At 40.1% G+C, this 17,417-nt stretch overlaps 2 protein-coding genes across 2 annotated transcripts; one reads left to right on the top strand and one right to left on the bottom strand.

Annotated features, from left to right (window-relative positions):
• The first annotated feature begins 425 nt into the window (after nucleotides 1-425).
• Nucleotides 426-6,749, top strand: rps10 (ribosomal protein S10). Its single transcript, XM_015958589.3, has 6 exons — nucleotides 426-534; nucleotides 893-1,042; nucleotides 5,070-5,244; nucleotides 5,701-5,778; nucleotides 6,481-6,536; nucleotides 6,673-6,749. Exons 2-6 carry the CDS (start codon nucleotides 893-895, stop codon nucleotides 6,712-6,714), a joined length of 501 nt encoding a protein of 166 aa, XP_015814075.1. The 5' UTR covers nucleotides 426-534; the 3' UTR covers nucleotides 6,715-6,749.
• A 524-nt stretch (nucleotides 6,750-7,273) lies between these two features.
• Nucleotides 7,274-16,999, bottom strand: nudt3b (nudix (nucleoside diphosphate linked moiety X)-type motif 3b). Its single transcript, XM_015958588.3, has 5 exons — nucleotides 16,688-16,999; nucleotides 15,200-15,310; nucleotides 10,554-10,598; nucleotides 10,378-10,462; nucleotides 7,274-10,143 (listed from the first exon to the last, which is right to left on the bottom strand). Exons 1-5 carry the CDS (start codon nucleotides 16,784-16,786, stop codon nucleotides 9,947-9,949), a joined length of 537 nt encoding a protein of 178 aa, XP_015814074.1. The 5' UTR covers nucleotides 16,787-16,999; the 3' UTR covers nucleotides 7,274-9,946.
• Between the last annotated feature and the right edge of the window lie 418 nt (nucleotides 17,000-17,417).

Raw genomic sequence — 17,417 nt, 5'->3', positions numbered from 1 at the left:
GTTTCAGGGGTTTTTTTGCCACTGGAGAGCATTAATTATCCTACTCGCAAACCCCATTAAAAACTTGTGCTGTGCTTGTTTTTCTACAATTTTTCTACAAGCTGCAGCAAGCTGGATTTAGCATGTTGACCATGGTGTTCAGTTCTTACATTAACAAGGTTTTAAATTATTTTTAAATCTGCAAATGCAATAACATTGGATACCACTAGATATTCAAGTGTAATAAATTAATCTGAACTGCGAAGGGTATAACATATTTTAGAAAATTACTACAGCAGCGTAGCATTGCATATTTGTAATTTCACTGGTTACGTTTATTTTTATTTATTTATTTTATTTATTAAGTTTTTATTATGGTGATGTTTCGCCTTAGCGGAGAAGGGTCTCATCCATACACCATTGGGCCTTCGTGGTGTTTCAGCAGGTTCCACCACACCGACAGGGGGCGATATACAGTACTGCGCCAACCGTGCTTAACCTTCTAACCCACCAACTGACGTTCTTTCCGGCTCCGGTCCCTACGCAAGTGTAAAGGTAAAGAGATACTCGGTGTAAAAATCCAAATATATCTTTACCATCTCATGTCTTTTAATTAAACAACATTGAACATCCGGTTGTTGATAAGGTCTTAAACGTAAAAGTGCACGTATTTATTAGTTGAATGTCTAATCATCGTTAATATGTGGTGAAACTGGGGAAGCGAACCCGGCTTTGGCGCTGTACGGTTGCCATTTTTTCCTCGTCAATCGCGGCCCAGTTTAATTAACTTGAGCGTTTGTTACTTTTCCTGGTTGTTGCTGCCATTGTGCCGTAGAATTAAGGTTGGGTGTTTATTAAGCACGCGCTGCTGTCATGTTTGTGAAATTGATCTACATCCTGTCGCTTTACGCAGATGCTGATGCCCAAGAAGAATCGCATTGCTATCTATGAGCTCCTCTTTAAGGAGGGAGTCATGGTGGCTAAAAAGGATGTCCACCTGGCCAAGCATCCAGAACTTGCTGACAAGAATGTGCCCAACCTTCATGTGATGAAAGCAATGCAGGTGAGAAACCCGGGCTTTTTGTGTGGCATGTAGTGTTTTTCTGGAGCTATCAGGTAGCATTACGAATAAACTACACTGCATCGATGACATCCTGACATTCATTTAAATGCAGCAAATATCACGTGACTTTAACCGTCCTCATGTGCATTGTTTGAAAACCTGTTGAGAAGCGATTATATGACGTGGTTTATGTGGTTTTATGTGAACTATAAACTTTTGCCATAGATGATTAAAAGCTGTCTTTGTATAGTTTTTTTTTATTGGCCAGCAATGTTTTCTCAATTTAGTGCTGCCTTTAGTCATGGCACTAATATGTTTCCTTGATCTGATCTAATACGGATAAATGTAACAAGTTCACACTTGCCCGTCTAAAATGATCCAAGTGTTTGGATTTGTTAATGTCTTTGCATCCTAACAAACGTATCCAACCTCAAGGTCATCTGAGCAACTGACAGGATGTCAGCAGTCACTAACTCTTCAGACCTGGTCATATTTTCAAATTCACCTCACTATTACCAAGGGTTTTATAAGCTTGCCAAGTGTAATAAAAGTAATTAACGAGGCCTTTTGTAGATCTTTTCAGGGTCTCTGTATGTTTTAAATTTCTCTGCAGTGATTTCTAGACCTCCATTTACTGTTTATTAATCATGCGAGACCATCAGGTTGTTTAATAAATTTGTCTTCGGAATAGGGAGTCTTAAGTCTCCTCCCTTTCCGGTCGGCTCATAGTTCCTCGGAAGAATGAAAAAATGAATGCGAGTCAACGGGTCTGAAAGAGCTATGTTCTAATCCACTTTGCCTTACGCCCTGGATCACATATTTTGTACTTCAATTTAAATGAAAAGTAATGAGGTGTGTTTCGACCATGCCAGTCATGTACTTTAAGATTTATCATTTGGTAAATGATCATAATTCGCATGACTACAAACCAGACATCGGTGTGTCGCATATGTCACCTCACCACTTAGTCTCCTCTCTGCTAGCGCAGCTGCTACTTACTGCATGGCCAGATTTATGGTGGTTCTTTCCTCCTGAAGGGAGGATTTGAAGGTAGCTGAACTTAGTCATTTTCCCCGTTTTTCTTCGTGTCTGGTTCGGTGATGTCACTTTCATAAAGTACATTTGTACAGTTGTGGCCAAAAGTGTTGAGAATGACACAAATATGGGAAATTGGAAAAGTTGCTGCTTAAAGAGCAAGTCACCTCTTACAAGAAGCGTACTTCACTCCCACTTCATGTTTGAAAAATGCAACAAATGCTGTTGCCTAGCAGACCGAGAGGGTGGAGCCACTAACAAATACACACACACTCATGACATTGTGACATCATAATGTACCAGTTTACATCATAGCATACCTCTTAGCCAATAGCAGTGGCAGATTTAAATTCAAATGCAGTCAAGAGTTTTTACCTGACAACGGCACAACACTGCCAGTTTCAGGCAGAAATTTTAAATTTTAACTAAAATGCACTTAAGTGCTAAACTATTGACTACACGTGTCTGCAGCACGATTAGACATGCATTTATATAGTTTATCAGAAAAAAATAGTTGATTTGGGGGTGACTTGCTCTTTAAGCTTTTATAGTAGCAGTTTGCATATACTACAGAATGATACGAAGAGTGATCAGATGAATTGCATAGTCCTTCTTTGCCATGGAAATTAACTTAATCCCAAAAAACCTTTCCACTGCATTTTATTGCTGTCAATGAAGAACCTGCTGAGATCAATTCAGTAGTCGTCTTGTTAACTCAGGTGAGAATGTTGACAAGCACAAGGCTAGAAATCCTTATGTCAGGCTGACTGGGTTAGAATGGCAGACTTGACATGTTAAAATGAGGGTGATGCTTGAAATCATTGTTCTTCCATTGGTGACCTGCAAAGAAACACGTGCAGCCATAATTGCGTTACATAAAAATGGCTTCACAGGCAAAGATAATGTGGCTACTAAGATTGCACCTAAATTTATAGGATCATCAAGAACTTCACAGAAAGCGGTTCAGTTCTTGTTAAGAGGGCTTCAGGGCGTCCAAGAAAGTCCAGCAAGGATCGTCTCCTGTCGAGGATTCAGCTGTGGGATCAGAGTGCCACCAGTGCAGAGCTTGCTCAGGAATGGCAGCAGGCAGATGTGGGCACATCTGCACACACAGTGAGACGAAGACTTTTGGAAGTTGGCCTGGTGTCAAGAAGGGCAGCAAAGAAGCCACTTCTCCTCCAAAATAAAAACATCAGGGAGAGACTGGTCTTCTGCAAAAAGTATGACAAACAAAAAACCCACTAATTCTGAATAACTCCAAGAAGTGGTTATCTGCTATCAGTCAGGATTTGGCCCAGGAGTTGACTGAGAGCATGCCCAGCCTTAGAAACATAAGGGCTTGTAATCGTCTCAGTACCTCACAGAAAAAACTGAAACAAAGATCTAAAAGCGGTTTAGCAGCAAACTTTGTGAAAACTAATATTTGTGTCATTCTCAAAACTTTTGGCCACAACTGTAGTCCTGGACTAATTTTCACACACCAGCGTTTCCCCTTGTTCGAAAATAAGCGCTTTCATGGTTTCAAAATGCTTCTTTAAAATTCACGGACATCCTGTGTGAAAATCATGGCACATAACAAGCAGAATTAGAAAATAGCATTTTTAGCTCCATTTACTTGCATTCATTTTTTTCTTCTTTTGGGGACCCATGGTCCGGAAGTAGATTAGCGTGACTTAGGCTTCCTATGCTAAATTAATATCCCGCATCACTTTGAAATGCGTTATGGATAGGGATGGGTACCGAATTCGGTACTTTTTAAGGTACCGACCGAATTCCATAGTACCGACCGAGCACCGATTCACGTCATTTCAAACGGTGCCTCGTTTCGGTACCCGTCCATCCTAACGAGAACTTGCCAAGACAGCTGCGCATGCGCAGGAGCGTTTTGTCGTCGCTTGCTGTGAACCAGTTGTAAACAGAGCAGCATGGTAGAGAGAACGCAGGCTAAAGCTTGGGTCCACTTCACTAAATGTGATGGGTAACTGGATGATGAAACCAGTGACAACTATCTAAGTGAGACATCCTCATCTTAATCTGCTCCGGTAGGTAAATATAATTAGCTTGATATATTAGCTTCCGTTTCGCTAATGGTACGTTCGCTTTCTCCTCGGAACTCCGAATTTCCGACTAGAACAACATGAACGCGCTCTAAAGTTTTGCTTCACTTTACTAAATGTGACGGGTGAAGACGAAACCAGTGACGATCTAAGTGTGAGGCATCGTTTTAATCTGCTCCAGCAGCTAAAAAAACTGTTTAAGATATCGTTAGCTTGATATGTTAGCTTCCATTGCCACCATTGTTATCAGCTAATGGTGCGTTCGCTTTCTCCTCGGAAATTCTAACTTTCCAGTAGGAAAAATCAAATGAAAAAAGATGGCAAAAGGAATGAAGACACAGTAAATTTAGTTCACCGTAAAGATGTTTGCTTCAGTTTAATTATCAGCTTATAAAACTACAAGGGCAATGTTAAAATACAAACAGTTATATGTTATTTATCGGGATATTTATCAAATATTGTTATATATTGAGAAAAATATATATTTAATTATAAAAGAGAATTAAAATAATAAACACTCAAAAGTATTGAAAATTGGTACAGTTAAGTACTGGTATCGATTCGTAGGTACCGGTAATTAGTACCGGATCGATTCAAATGTCAAAGGTACCCATCCCTAGTTATGGATGATCAGATCTGAGGGCATCACTTGTCCTGAGTGTGTGTATCTGTATTTATCTCCATTCACTTCAACCAGGGCACATGTTGGTGTCGAGGCTGAAAGTCAAAGCACTGATTAGTGCGAAGTTGTCACTGATTTAGTGGTTTAAAGCTAAAAACTTTAAAGAATACTTGAGTATTTCACAGCAAACTCACATGTTTGCTTTAGGTTGTCTTGTGTGAATCTAGTGGGTTTTCTGTACTAAATATACTGAGATGGTTTTTCAAACCGTAACTGTGTGTGGATTGTTTTTTTTTTTTTTTTTCTCTTTCAGTCTCTGAAGTCCTGTGGGTACGTCAAGGAGCAATTTGCCTGGCGTCATTTTTATTGGTATCTCACCAATGAGGGAATCCAGTACCTAAGAGACTTCCTTCACCTTCCTCCTGAGATTGTACCCGCCACCCTGCGCCGCCAGACCCGCCCTGAGACAGCCAGACCCAGGCCCAAAGGTAAAACACTTGTACACAGTTGACACACACAGTAGTCTGTTCTGCGTGTTTCCCTCTGAATGCTGAGATTCTAGCTGTAAAAGAAAGTTATTCAGTCATGTCATGTTTGAATATAATATGAACTGTTTTTTGGGGAGGAGCCTGTAATGATAACATTTACACTTAGTTTCTGACCCATAACTGTTGGTTGGAATTAATTGGCTCATGTGTAGCTCAGGCCAGATGTCTGATGCTGCAAAATGATTAAATATGATTAAGAAAACAAAAACATCTCATTGTGGGGCAGAGAAACAATTACATGTGCTAGAACACCTTTAATGCCTAACTTATCTGACAAATTTGGCTTAAACTTTGTTTAACTGATGAAATCCTTTAAATGAAAGCAAACATGTTTTGTTTTAAGTAACTCATGAAGTTGAGAAAACTAAGATGTTTTTGTCTTGTTTTAATCTGCAGGAATGGAGGGAGAGAGACCTGCCCGCCTGAACCGAGGAGAAGCCGACAGAGACACCTACAGGCGATCTGCTGCACCCCGTAAGCGTCGTTCCAACCTTAACTTTCACAGTGTTAATGGAGTTGTCTGGTCTTTTCCTGTAAAGTTTAATGAGCTGCAAAGAGCCCCTAAATAACCATTCAGTGTACTTATAAAATGGACAAACCCTTCTGAATAGCTGAGCAGTTCCCATCACCGCCATCTTGGCCATGTCTCATCATTCACACAAAATACAAAAATGGAGCTGAAAGCAGGGCTGTGAGGGTAGGGCTAGATGATTGACAACCTGGGGGGGGGGGGGGGGGGGGGGGTTGGAAAACAGTAGATGTGAGCAAATTTGCTCGTCAAAAATTCTCACCAGATGTGAACAGAGGAGCAGCGGGCAGCTTACGAAATAAATGAACAATCCGCTTCAGGGTGCTTCGCAGCTGGTGTGATCCTGGTGTAAGGCAGAAAACTGCGCTTGAGTGCTGCCTTCTAGGCTGCAATACTTAACTTGAGGCCGTCTTTTATTGGTCTTGTTGAAAAGGTGGGACTTATTCTCAATTTATTTTTTTTTTATCCTTTAAATGTTTAATTATAGGCCTCTAATGTTTTGGGATTTTAATCAAAGATGTCTGGGAACTACCCAGACACATTTGTTGTTACATAGTTGACTACACAAGAAAATAATTTCCTAGGCTTCACCAGAAAACGTTTTAAAATGGGTTTAACTAGTAAAATAAATAAAATGTTTTCATCAGCTGGTGCCGACAAGAAAGCAGAGGCTGGTGCCGGAGCTGCCACAGAGTTCCAGTTCGTGAGTACTTTTTCTCTTGCTCCACTAATGCATCGATCGTTTCTAAAGCAGTTCTGTTTTCGTGTTTCTCAGAAACTGAGTTAGTGGTTTCTATTATGTTCAAGCAGCTAAACTTGGTTTTTCTGTTTCCTCTTAGCGAGGTGGCTTCGGACGCGGCAGAGGACAGCAGCCTCAATAAATTTCATTGGTTTATTAATAAAGAAAATAAAACAATGGCTGTGTGATGTTTGATTTGGTCTAGGTTCATGCTTTGAGTTCTCTGAAATAATTTTAGCTTTCATTAAATATTTTTCTATTATTTCTGCATATGAGCTTTCAAAGATGCCACATTTAGTACAATTATACCAGAAAAAGCATTACAATTGGTTGGACAATTGGTTGCATGTAGATGATGCACTGATACCAATCCCGAAAGGTTTTTCAGAACCAGCCTCAGATTTTATTTGGTTTGCCGTCTAACTTGATGGCAAGTCGCCTCATCTTACTATATACTTTAAAATTTGCTGTCAAGATAATTTCATAAATATTTTTTTTTCCATGGGACATTGAGGTAAAATGGGAATTTGCATGATTAAAAATAAAATACTTCCTACTATAGATTCATCTGATGTAGAAACCAAGTTAGTTTTGAGAGAACACTTTTTCCTGTCAAACTGGAACAAGTGGTCTTCAGATTGTAGCATTCACACCTGCACAATCACACCTGCTGAGTTACAAACGGGAAACATTAAAACAAATTAAATGTGAAATACTGGTTTATTTGTTGGCACATTTATATTACAATCTTTAGTCTTCTTACACTGGTTTTATTTTATTCCACAATCCCAAATGATGAGAAAATCCAGTGATGCAGAAAAAAAACAGCACACATTTACAGGTCTAACTTCAAGGCTGAGATCCACAGCTAGAAGTGCATGTTTTAAGGGGTTTTCTCATTAAGATGTCAGTATTTGTGGTCATTCATCCAATAAAGGAAACCTTTTCCTCTGGTGTAATACTACTGCTTTGGCCGCAAGGTGGGGCCAGCTGGCTGACATGACTAAACCATTAGGTAATACACTTTGGAGTTTCAGATTAAATTTACTAATAAAAAATAAATAAATACCTTTCTCCAACTAAGAAGCTTTAATCAAGACCATCTTTTTCGGAAGAAACCAAACCCACTATGAAATGTTTTTAGGACCATTTTCTTATTCCACTAAAAAGTTTCAAACTGGGAAAGACTCCGCCAGTTTGTGTTAATCTGATCTGTATCACAGAGACAGGGCTGCCATAAAGAAAAAAACATTGGGTCATCATCAGTGTCAACAAACCAAAACAGTCCTTTTCTCCATCATTTCATCCACTTATTGGGATTTTCTGAGGGTTTCTCACCATTAGAAATAAAAATACTAGTTTCTGCACATGCCGATAGTAAATTGTTTTCTATATATGAAAAATGTATTTTACTTAGTAAAACGTTTAGATTTTAACCGTCATGGTTGTAGGAAGTCCGGAAAAAGACAAATCAAGGGGGATAAGTCTTCCACATGAAATAATATGATGGTATTAAAATATGGAATACATGATTCCTTGTTAAAATACCTTTCAGGTGGCTTTTAGAAGACCAATCTCAGAGTCATGCAGTCAGCCGGGGAGCACATTGGGGATTCTAAAAATAGTCAAACTATTCAAAGAGGGCACAACGAAGAATGTGAATAATCAAATGTTTTGGTTACAACAAACAAAGCTAAATGCGTTTCTCAATTTGTCTTCAGATGAGACTAACGAGACAAACCCTTCAAATCAAAATCCTCTGACTGAATGGTGAAAACTAGACTTTATTTCGGAAACTTTGCTGTTTTACCAGAGAAAATGAGGAATCTCTGGCAGCTATTAATTTGTCTTGGCCTTCAAAAACCTCACCCACGACCTCATCCCTTATTCTTTAGCCTCAGATGTTTTTGTATTCCACCTTAAGAGAAAATTCCCCAACAGCTCCAAAGCCAACAAAAGAAGTAAATCGGTTTTCCAGCCTCGGCTGAATTAACATGTTGCACTCACAGATGTGTAAGAGGTGTTTTGTCATTTGTACTCTCGCCTTTGATCTATACAGAAATAAACAATTTACAATAAAAACCTCTTACATGCTATCTACAGCGCCTCCAGTTTCACAGTATTAAGCCAGCTGCCTCACGGCTTACCGAGGCGGCGTGACGCAGCTCAGCTAGAGACTCGCCAGACGTCAAGAGAAAGGAAAACATTAGTATCCAAAAGCAATTTACACGTTAAAGATGAGGTCTCAAAACTGTACAAGGCTTGTTTGTTCTGCATCGTGCCAAAGACAGCCTTACAGATCCTTTACTTTCAATGTCAAGCACATGTTCTGTGTTTCTGGGGGAGGCAGATGAAATACTACAGAAGAAAAAAAAAAAATCACAAACACAATAAAAAAACGCCCGCAAGTCATCTGTGCTGTGAGGATCACAATGTAAACAACTGTTTTCAACCAAACTGAATGTGAGGAGTTAATTTATGGACTTGGGTTTCAATAACTTAAGAGATATGTGCTGCTTTTTAGGAGTCCATGATTCTTAAATCTCCTTCACTCTCAGCGTGTGGAGGAAGACTTCGTAGTCGCAAGAACACATCCCCCACCCCCCAAAAAAAGGATTGTTAGGAGGTAAAAACGCGCTGGCAACGCATAGATGTTGACATTCTTCACTCTGAACATTACACAGCATATGCTCGGATCAAGAGTGGAACCTGTAGTGCTTCGCTAGCTTCCCAGGTAAAGAGAAATGTAGCTGAAACTCAAAAGTACTCAGGGGGGTGGGGGGTGTAAAATACCTCGCCACTAGTCTGTTGCACAGTCAGCATCAGATCACTTGAGTGAGACAATACAACACAACGGTGCTCATGCAAGACACTTCCCACAAATCTGCTCGTCCACATACAGATAACACTTTCTATCCTCGGGGGTGGGTTACGATAACGACCACGTCCATTCTCAGATAATAACCCAAAAAATGGCAAAGACGTTTAAAAAGACCATCAAAAGCCTTCAGCTTAAGCACTATGTATACACATTTACATTACAACAGTAAAAAGTAATTCTTGCATTCAATCAACACCGCACTAAGGGTGCATAAAGAACTGGAAATTATGGGATACTTCATGCAGTTTGTCAGTAAAAAGAACATAAAAGAGGGATTAAATATGACATTTACAAAGTGTTTCAGGCTATTCATCCAACACTTCTCTGTAGATCTGTGCCACAGTTCTGGCACAAAGGAATTGGCAAGGCAAATCCATGTTATAGAGTGGAAAAAAAAGACAGAGAAAGAAAGTGGAAAAAGAGAAGTGATACTATTAAGAGCGCAAGTGATTGCAAAAGCTCCGGGGGGGGGGGTTCAGAGTTGTGGTTTTAGTTATCTGATTCCTGAGACAGAGCTCTGATTGATGCTGTAGGTGGGGGAGAGTTCCCCACCTATCGTGGTCACCAGTGGTGTTCCGTTACTGGTCAGGCAGCTCTCCTGGAGAGCCCCGAAGTAGGTGGCCTGCACAGGCTTGTGACTCATCAACACTCGCTTGGCATCATCTATTTTAAACCATTCCCTTTTTCTCCCTGTGGACAAAACAAAAACAGCCATTGTACAGATGGTTCACTCACAGAAAAACAACAAAATGAAAACTAGGTCTGGATTAGTTCTGAGAGCTTTACTCAGAGCCCATGGAAAAATCACAAGGGCAGGAACAAAAATCCTTCAAATGTATAAACAAAGCCACAGCCGAGCATGTGACTTATAGGGAACGATCATGTGAGCTCCATTTTAATATGTAAACAGTTGTTTGTTTTTACCAATCTTGTCTGAGTCCTCCCACTTTTCCAGCACCTCCGTTACAATAAGAACATACACGTAGGTTCTGTGCTTCCTCTCCTTGTTCTGTAGAAGGCATGCAATGTTATATTTTTACTCCTCAGTCACAACCGAGCAAGAAGATTGGTGACACAAATGCCAATATAAAAAAGCTTACCTCAAATATTCCAATTAATCGACCTAAAGTCCCCTTCACGCCGGCCTGTAGGGTGAACAAAGTGTTACATAGTAATCCCAAAATAATAAAAACATTCTCTGAAAATAAGAAAACACAAAAAGGCTACCATAATACAGTTTAATAAACAAACTGTGGTACTTTTATCTTTCAACTTCAGGGTGTTTTGCAGAGATAGAGTTGGAGTCGCTGATGTGATTTGTATGGTAATCCAGAACCTAGTGTCTGTGCTGCAGTAGACAGTTTTGTTTAGCTAATAAACACATAAGGGCCATGATTTACTTGCTGTCTGACAATGCGAACGTGTTTAAAATGGCTGCCACACGTTACTTGCGTTGATTTGCGGTGTCCCCCAAAATTAACATGATGCGTTCAAACGCAGTAGGTGACGTTGACAAGACGAGTGAGACACACTTACCATGGTGACCCCATCTCTGGTTTAGAGGTCTTTCATATCATATTTTTCAGACCTGAATGTTTTCTGTCTATTTCCCATTTTGCAGCTAATGCAGCCGATGGGGGATAAAGAACGTTTTAATGTGCAGCATGCATATGCAACTCCAAGTGAACGATCGTATTTGAGAAAGAACAAGTATTTCATGGTCTCTAAGTGAACAAGGTCTTTGAAATGTAAACAAGTGACTTGCCATTTTTGATAACACTTTTATGAAATAAATCTAATTTAAAAAAGCAACGACAGCTTCTAGAGTCTGAAAGGTTAGTTTAATAAAGCATTGTTACCAAGCAACTAAAAAAGGATCGGATTTGTTTTGTTTTCCTTTAAAGGAACTTCATTAATTAACAACTAATGTAAACCGTCGACTGGTCGTTTTCTGCTGACAGCTGTCTGAGTGTTGTAGTTGAGGATTATGCCACAGAAAATTCATGAAAGGCCATTGTTCAGCTGCCCCTTTCACACAGACATCTCATCTCACAAAATCCTTCAACTGTCGTGTAAGACCATGAAAAAAGGTCCGAATCAACAGACCAAATCTTCACTGTCAGTTATGGTGACTTCACTCACAAACCTGAAACTTGCCTCCAGTGAGGACTACTTTAAGACAAGACTCCTTAGTGCTCTTTACACTTAATCGTATTTTAAGACCAGTAACTATCCTCAAACTCCAGGTGAATAGTTGGTGAGGTTTAAATAGAGAGCAAGGCCATAGCTAACATGTTTTTAACTTCTTCAGGTTCCAGTTTCAGTCTATAAATAAACACTGGCTACACACACTGCAGTATGGGATCAGGGTTGCCTTCCTCAAGTCTTCTGATAGATCATATAAAAATGAACACTTACTACTACAGACTCACAGGCAGCCATGCCAGGAATTAAGTAATAGGTCAAAGGTCAGCCTGGATGACCTAATGAGATGGAAAAAGCCTTGTGTAACTGAAAACAGCAACGCATCATCCCAGAGGATAACACTGAAAGTGCCTTGTAGTAATGCAATGCTGTCCTGTGTCTTCCTGCTGCAGAGTTGGGGCCCATCATTGACACTAGAATAAGGTCAGGTGGTGGATAAAAGGATAAAGACATGCTGTGCAACATCTGGCCTAAGCACCCCCTCGGTGGAAGTGTACACTCATAAGCATAATAGATGCTTCACCGCTCATTTGGTCATCACAATACGCTGCTTCACCGCTCATTTGGTCATCACAATACGCTGCTTCACCGCTCATTTGGTCATCACAATACGCTCCTCGCCAGGGTTAGAATACGCCCTATTACACAACCGTCCAATAAGATGACTAGGAAGCAAGAGTATGTGGTGTATAGAACACCCCACTTAAACTCATGACTACATTTCTGAATGCAGGTGTTTAGTACTTTAACAAACCTCGGTAGAGAAACATGTGACACTACTTTTGATCCTGTGGAAATGTGTCGGCAAGCTCAGATGTCCCGCACTCAAAGAAGTCACGATAACGGATTATATCAGCATCAATCAGTGCAATGGATCACACACACACACACACACACACACACACACACACACACACACACACACACACACACACACACACACACACACACACACACACACACACACACACACACACACACACACACACAATAGATCTTATATAGTCAGGAGCCTACTATGAGAAAACTGCTACGCAAAGCAAAAATCAGTACCTGCACTATTAATGTCGTTTTCAAATCCAAATGCTCACAAAGTAAATGGAACGAACAGCTGAGACCCATCCACTGTGTTGGAGGCATTAGCAAGAGCAAGCCTCACAACTCATTTCTATGATAAAACCAAAAATTCTATGTTCTGATGGGCGCTGTTGTAAAAAGAAGAAATTTTAGGAAAGAGATTATTCTTCATATTAGGAGTTTGTGTGACTGCTAATGTTGTGCAACCACTGAGCTGCTAGGATTTAATCTCAGTGATCCCTTTGACACCTTATCCAGTGTACACGTTGCTAAGCTTGCAAACAAAGAGAGTGTAGACCAAAAAAAAAAAAACTCTTGAGAATACTATAACAAAATGTCCTCACTGCAAATGAAAAGTGTTCTCCAGATATTCCTGGCTTTGGGAAAACATAAATGGGGAATGTTTTACATAAAAGTTTATGACAAAAAGGTACAAAAAACTCTCCCAGCTAAGTTCACACGAGGATATTCTCATGACATCATCTGTGGGTCAGAAATCATGTATGCAGATGGAGCCAGACACAACCAGTGTTTTCGTTAATGAAAACGATGACGAACAGATTTTGTTGACGCCCTTCCCCCCCCCCCCCATACGCTGATGACCTAAAAATAGCTCTTTGGTGACTAAAACATGAGGAGATGAATGGGAGTTTTTGTTAACAAGCCGAAACTAGAAGAAAAGTCTGCTCAAAATGCAAATTTTCGCCTGTCTTACAAAAGTTAAAAAGTAACCACGCTGCTGCTCTGTGTCCCAGCAGAAGCGTATTCTGCTCAGCAGACCATCCTGAGCAGCTGAATGGAGCTGGCTCCCACCCACATCAGAAATCCTGCACAATAGCACTAATTCCTCCATTTGCATGGATTTCTGATGTGGGTTGGAAGCCAACTTCAGCTTGGCTCAGCGGCTCCCTGCCGTGGGAACGTGCAGCGCTCAGCCGCTCATTGATGCTACTAGGAGCGACGACTTTTAAATTAATCCGCTTCCTGAAAAAGTCATGCTTTTGAGCAGATAAATGAAAGAAATGACAGTTTTTAACATGTTTTATCTGAACATGTTTAAGACGAATGTTTTAAAGTCAGTGTCAGGATTATAGTGTCTGCTCCCTGGTTCCTAATAACGGGCCACAGTCCTGCTTTTTAACCCAACAGCATAACAGTTTAAGCCCATTTAAATGTCTGAGTATCTCTGCTGATGAGTAGAACTGGGATATTTATATTAATTCTGTAGGCTCGTGAAAACTCACAACACTGCAGCTCCATGGAAAAACATGACTGTATTTAAGTAGGTGGACTTTGCCAAAATATAAATTTAAAGACACTAAGATGGAGGTCTGATAACTGAAATATTAAATAAATAAATAAACAAATTTCTTTATTTCTATTTAAATATTGTGCATAATACTCTGTATTCCCCCTGAAAGTCCATTCTGTTAAGGAAAGAAAATCATACATTTGTTTTATGAAAATCTACAGAATGATGCACAGATCTGCATCAATACATTATATACAATATAGTGATTATCAATAAAGTAAAGAATAAAAAAAAGATATGTGTCTGGGGATAATTGTTTTACAAAATCTGTAAAATCCAGAGCCATAAAATAAACAATAACTCACTCCAGTAGCTCAGAGTACATGTCTGACCTATAAATTAATTTGTTAGAGAATAACACTTTGTTTAACATTTTGGAAAATTAAAAACAAAAATCTTTAGGTGTTTCTCAATGCCAAGGAACCTTGCCTTGATGTCTTGGCCCCGCCCTGGTTGCCTAGGTGATACGTCATCGGGAGCCGCCAAGACGTGTTCCAATCGGTTCCTATGTTCATGTTCTACCGAGGTATGTGTTCTCCGTTTGTTAGCCGTTTAGCTAGCTGAGCAAGGATACATGGGAGGTGCTTTGTGCCTAGCCTTGGTCAAAAATTACCCACAATACACCGCGGTATTTTCAAAAAGACGGCGGATCAGAAGTCGGAAGCTACTTCAGGGACAATTTTCAAGTTTAAAAGTAAGTCAATTAATTTAAAATGCTTTTTTTAGATCCAAAGAAGTTATCTATTGTTGGTTAGTTGCGGCTTCGGTGGCTAGCGGGTAATAACTCGTTTATATTTTTAATTTAATAAACATACACAATTTAAAAAGTAAAAGGCTCGTTATATATTTACATTGAAAGTAATACATATAAAATATGTTATCTCCCATGCCACGTGACGTTACGTGACCGCCGTGGAAGCCGCGGTCACGTGATGCAAGTCTGTTCCATTTAACCATTTTCTTTGACCAAGGAAGGACAGTGTCCTTGTAAGCAAGGCGCCTTGACATTGAGAAACACCCTTTGTCAACTAAAACCTTTTTAAGATGTAGTCGACTAAAACCAAGACTAAAATGCATTTTCGTCATCAAGACTAAGACTAAAACTAAGATGCACGCCAAAAACAACACTGGATAGAACACACCAGAACAAACCTCTTCGCACACTTCTCGAGCTGCAGCAACACTGGGCTCCTCTTCGGGCTCCATTCCTCCTCCAGGAACTATCCACTTGCCGGTATGTCGGCTACTGCTCACCAACAGCACCTATCCCATACAGCACAGATTAAATATAACAGATATTTTGCTTGTTGTTTCGTCACATAGAACATACAACTTGACAAAACTAGTCTAAACTAATCAAATAAAGCAACATTGAGGGCAGCAGTGGCTCTGGAGGTTGAGTGGGTTGACCAGTAACCAGAAAGCTGCAGGTTCGATCCTGGCTCCGGACAGAGAATTCTGCTGTTGTGTCCTTGGGCAAGACGCTTAACCCACCTTGCCCGCTGGTGATGGTCGGAGGGACCGGTGGCGCCTGTGCTCGGCAGCCTCGCCTCTGTCAGCTGTGGCTACATCGTAGCTCATCATCACCAGTGTGTGAATGTGTGTGTGACTGGATGAATGATGCACTGTAGTGTAAAGCGCTTTGGAGTCCTTCCTCTGAGAGGCGCTATTCAAGTGTGGGCCATTAATCAATTATCACATGCCTTTGTCACAACAGTGATAAGTTGCTGGATGAACTTGCATGATCGTTTACCCAAGCACTGGCTTTAGTTTGTTTTGTTTCCTGTACGGGTATAAGAAGTTAAAGGTTAAAGAATTTCACTGGAAACACCTCATCTGTGCGACACTGATGCACTTCCTGTAAACAACACATTTTATTCACAATCTATCTTCTATTATCTAGGACGAGTCTCTTATTTAGTTCTAATTTTGTTTGTAACGCATTTTCTTTTATTACAAACACATTTGTTCTTGCTTAGGAACGGGCAGTCAGTTTTCAAAAAAATTTAACAAACCTTAGTTAAAGCGGATTTTTATTCTATCATTCAGTTGACGCTACTACTACAATGTTATAAAGTTTACGACCTAAATTATTTCCTATGTATGTTAAGTGGCTCGCCACAAACGGAGCGACCTGTTAGTTTAAACTATTCCAGCTACACAATTCAATGGGGTAAAATATCTGTTTCATTGCACTAGGCGTTATTTAACATGCCACGATAAACCAGAATAAATACACACATTTTCTTAATTGTCTTAAAAACAAAATCGTCATTTTGTACATGTCTTACAAGTCAGCCAGCAGAGCCAATTCAGTAGGCTGTGGTTGCTGGCTGACAGCCGGCTGCCCGGAGCAACAACCTGGCTAGTTAGCATTAGCACGCAGCTAACGGTCCAATAATGCAAAACACATAGGCTTCCATTTGTACAGCTAAAGGGGCTTACATAACACTTAGATAAGTATGGGCAAAAACTAATTTAAATACACATACGTGGTGAACTACATATGAACCGGGAATAAGAGTTAAAAATCATTACAATCACAGCTATGTTCATTAATGTACTGATTTACAGACGGTAAGTACCTACGGCCGGCTAACCTTAGCATGGCCTAGCAGACAGCTACATCACCGGACTCACCTCCTCTTCAGATTCGCTCCTGAAGCACAGACAGGCGGCCCGCTTCTTGTAGCCGTCCCCATCGTACGTCCGGGTTTGGTTGGACTTGAGCTTAATCATTTCGCAAGCGCAAAAGTTTAAAAGTACAGCTAAGTTTACCGCGTATATAGATGATGGTTACAGACCAAAAGCCCTCTTCAAGGGAACCTCAGCGTTTGACTCAAAAGAAATAAGTTCTTCTTCGCTTCATTTTCACAAACCTAGGCACATCTACGGTACGGTCGCCATCACGAGGAGCCGTTACGTCCACGACGTAATTGAGCCTTTAATAGTTAGAACAGCGTAATGATGTTGCGTAACCAGCGCTTAAGAATCGGAGACTGTGAGGAAAGGAGGAAACGCAACACCACGCTCTGAGCCGGTGAAGGAAACTAGCGGTTTTGCCTCCAGACTCAAACTAACCTGATAAGCCCACTTGTTTGAGGCAGCAGTGATTTTGCTTTATTTTTATGAGAATTATAATCTAACCTTACATAAATGCTTTGAACTTAAACACTCAATTTAGATTATATTTCTCATTCAGCATTTTAACAGTTGATTGATTAAAAAATGGCCACATTTGTAATTTAGTATGGCACAAATAGAACACAGTTTTAAGTTTATATTTCCCTAATTGTGGTTTATAGTTTTCTTCATAACACCTTCTGGCCTCAAACATAATGTACACTACAGACAAATCAAACTACATTAA

This window comes from Nothobranchius furzeri, chromosome 3, assembly GCF_043380555.1.
Source record: "Nothobranchius furzeri strain GRZ-AD chromosome 3, NfurGRZ-RIMD1, whole genome shotgun sequence".
Classification (NCBI taxonomy): domain Eukaryota; kingdom Metazoa; phylum Chordata; class Actinopteri; order Cyprinodontiformes; family Nothobranchiidae; genus Nothobranchius; species Nothobranchius furzeri.
This window is presented reverse-complemented; position numbering and strand designations above follow the sequence as displayed.

What these genes read in the sequence shown, in the direction of transcription:
- nudt3b (XM_015958588.3), bottom strand. Translation starts at nt 16,786, where the DNA reads ATGATTAAGCTCAAGTCCAACCAAACCCGGACGTACGATGGGGACGGC. An exon ending in GATTAATTGGAATATTTGAG is followed by an intron (nt 10,463 to 10,553) that starts GTAAGCTTTTTT and finishes TGCCTTCTACAG; the next exon opens with AACAAGGAGAGGAAGCACAG. An exon ending in GGAGGACTCAGACAAGATTG is followed by an intron (nt 10,144 to 10,377) that starts GTAAAAACAAAC and finishes TTTTGTCCACAG; the next exon opens with GGAGAAAAAGGGAATGGTTT.
- rps10 (XM_015958589.3), top strand. Translation starts at nt 893, where the DNA reads ATGCTGATGCCCAAGAAGAATCGCATTGCTATCTATGAGCTCCTCTTT. An exon ending in CAGGCGATCTGCTGCACCCC is followed by an intron (nt 5,779 to 6,480) that starts GTAAGCGTCGTT and finishes TGTTTTCATCAG; the next exon opens with CTGGTGCCGACAAGAAAGCA. An exon ending in CTGCCACAGAGTTCCAGTTC is followed by an intron (nt 6,537 to 6,672) that starts GTGAGTACTTTT and finishes GTTTCCTCTTAG; the next exon opens with CGAGGTGGCTTCGGACGCGG.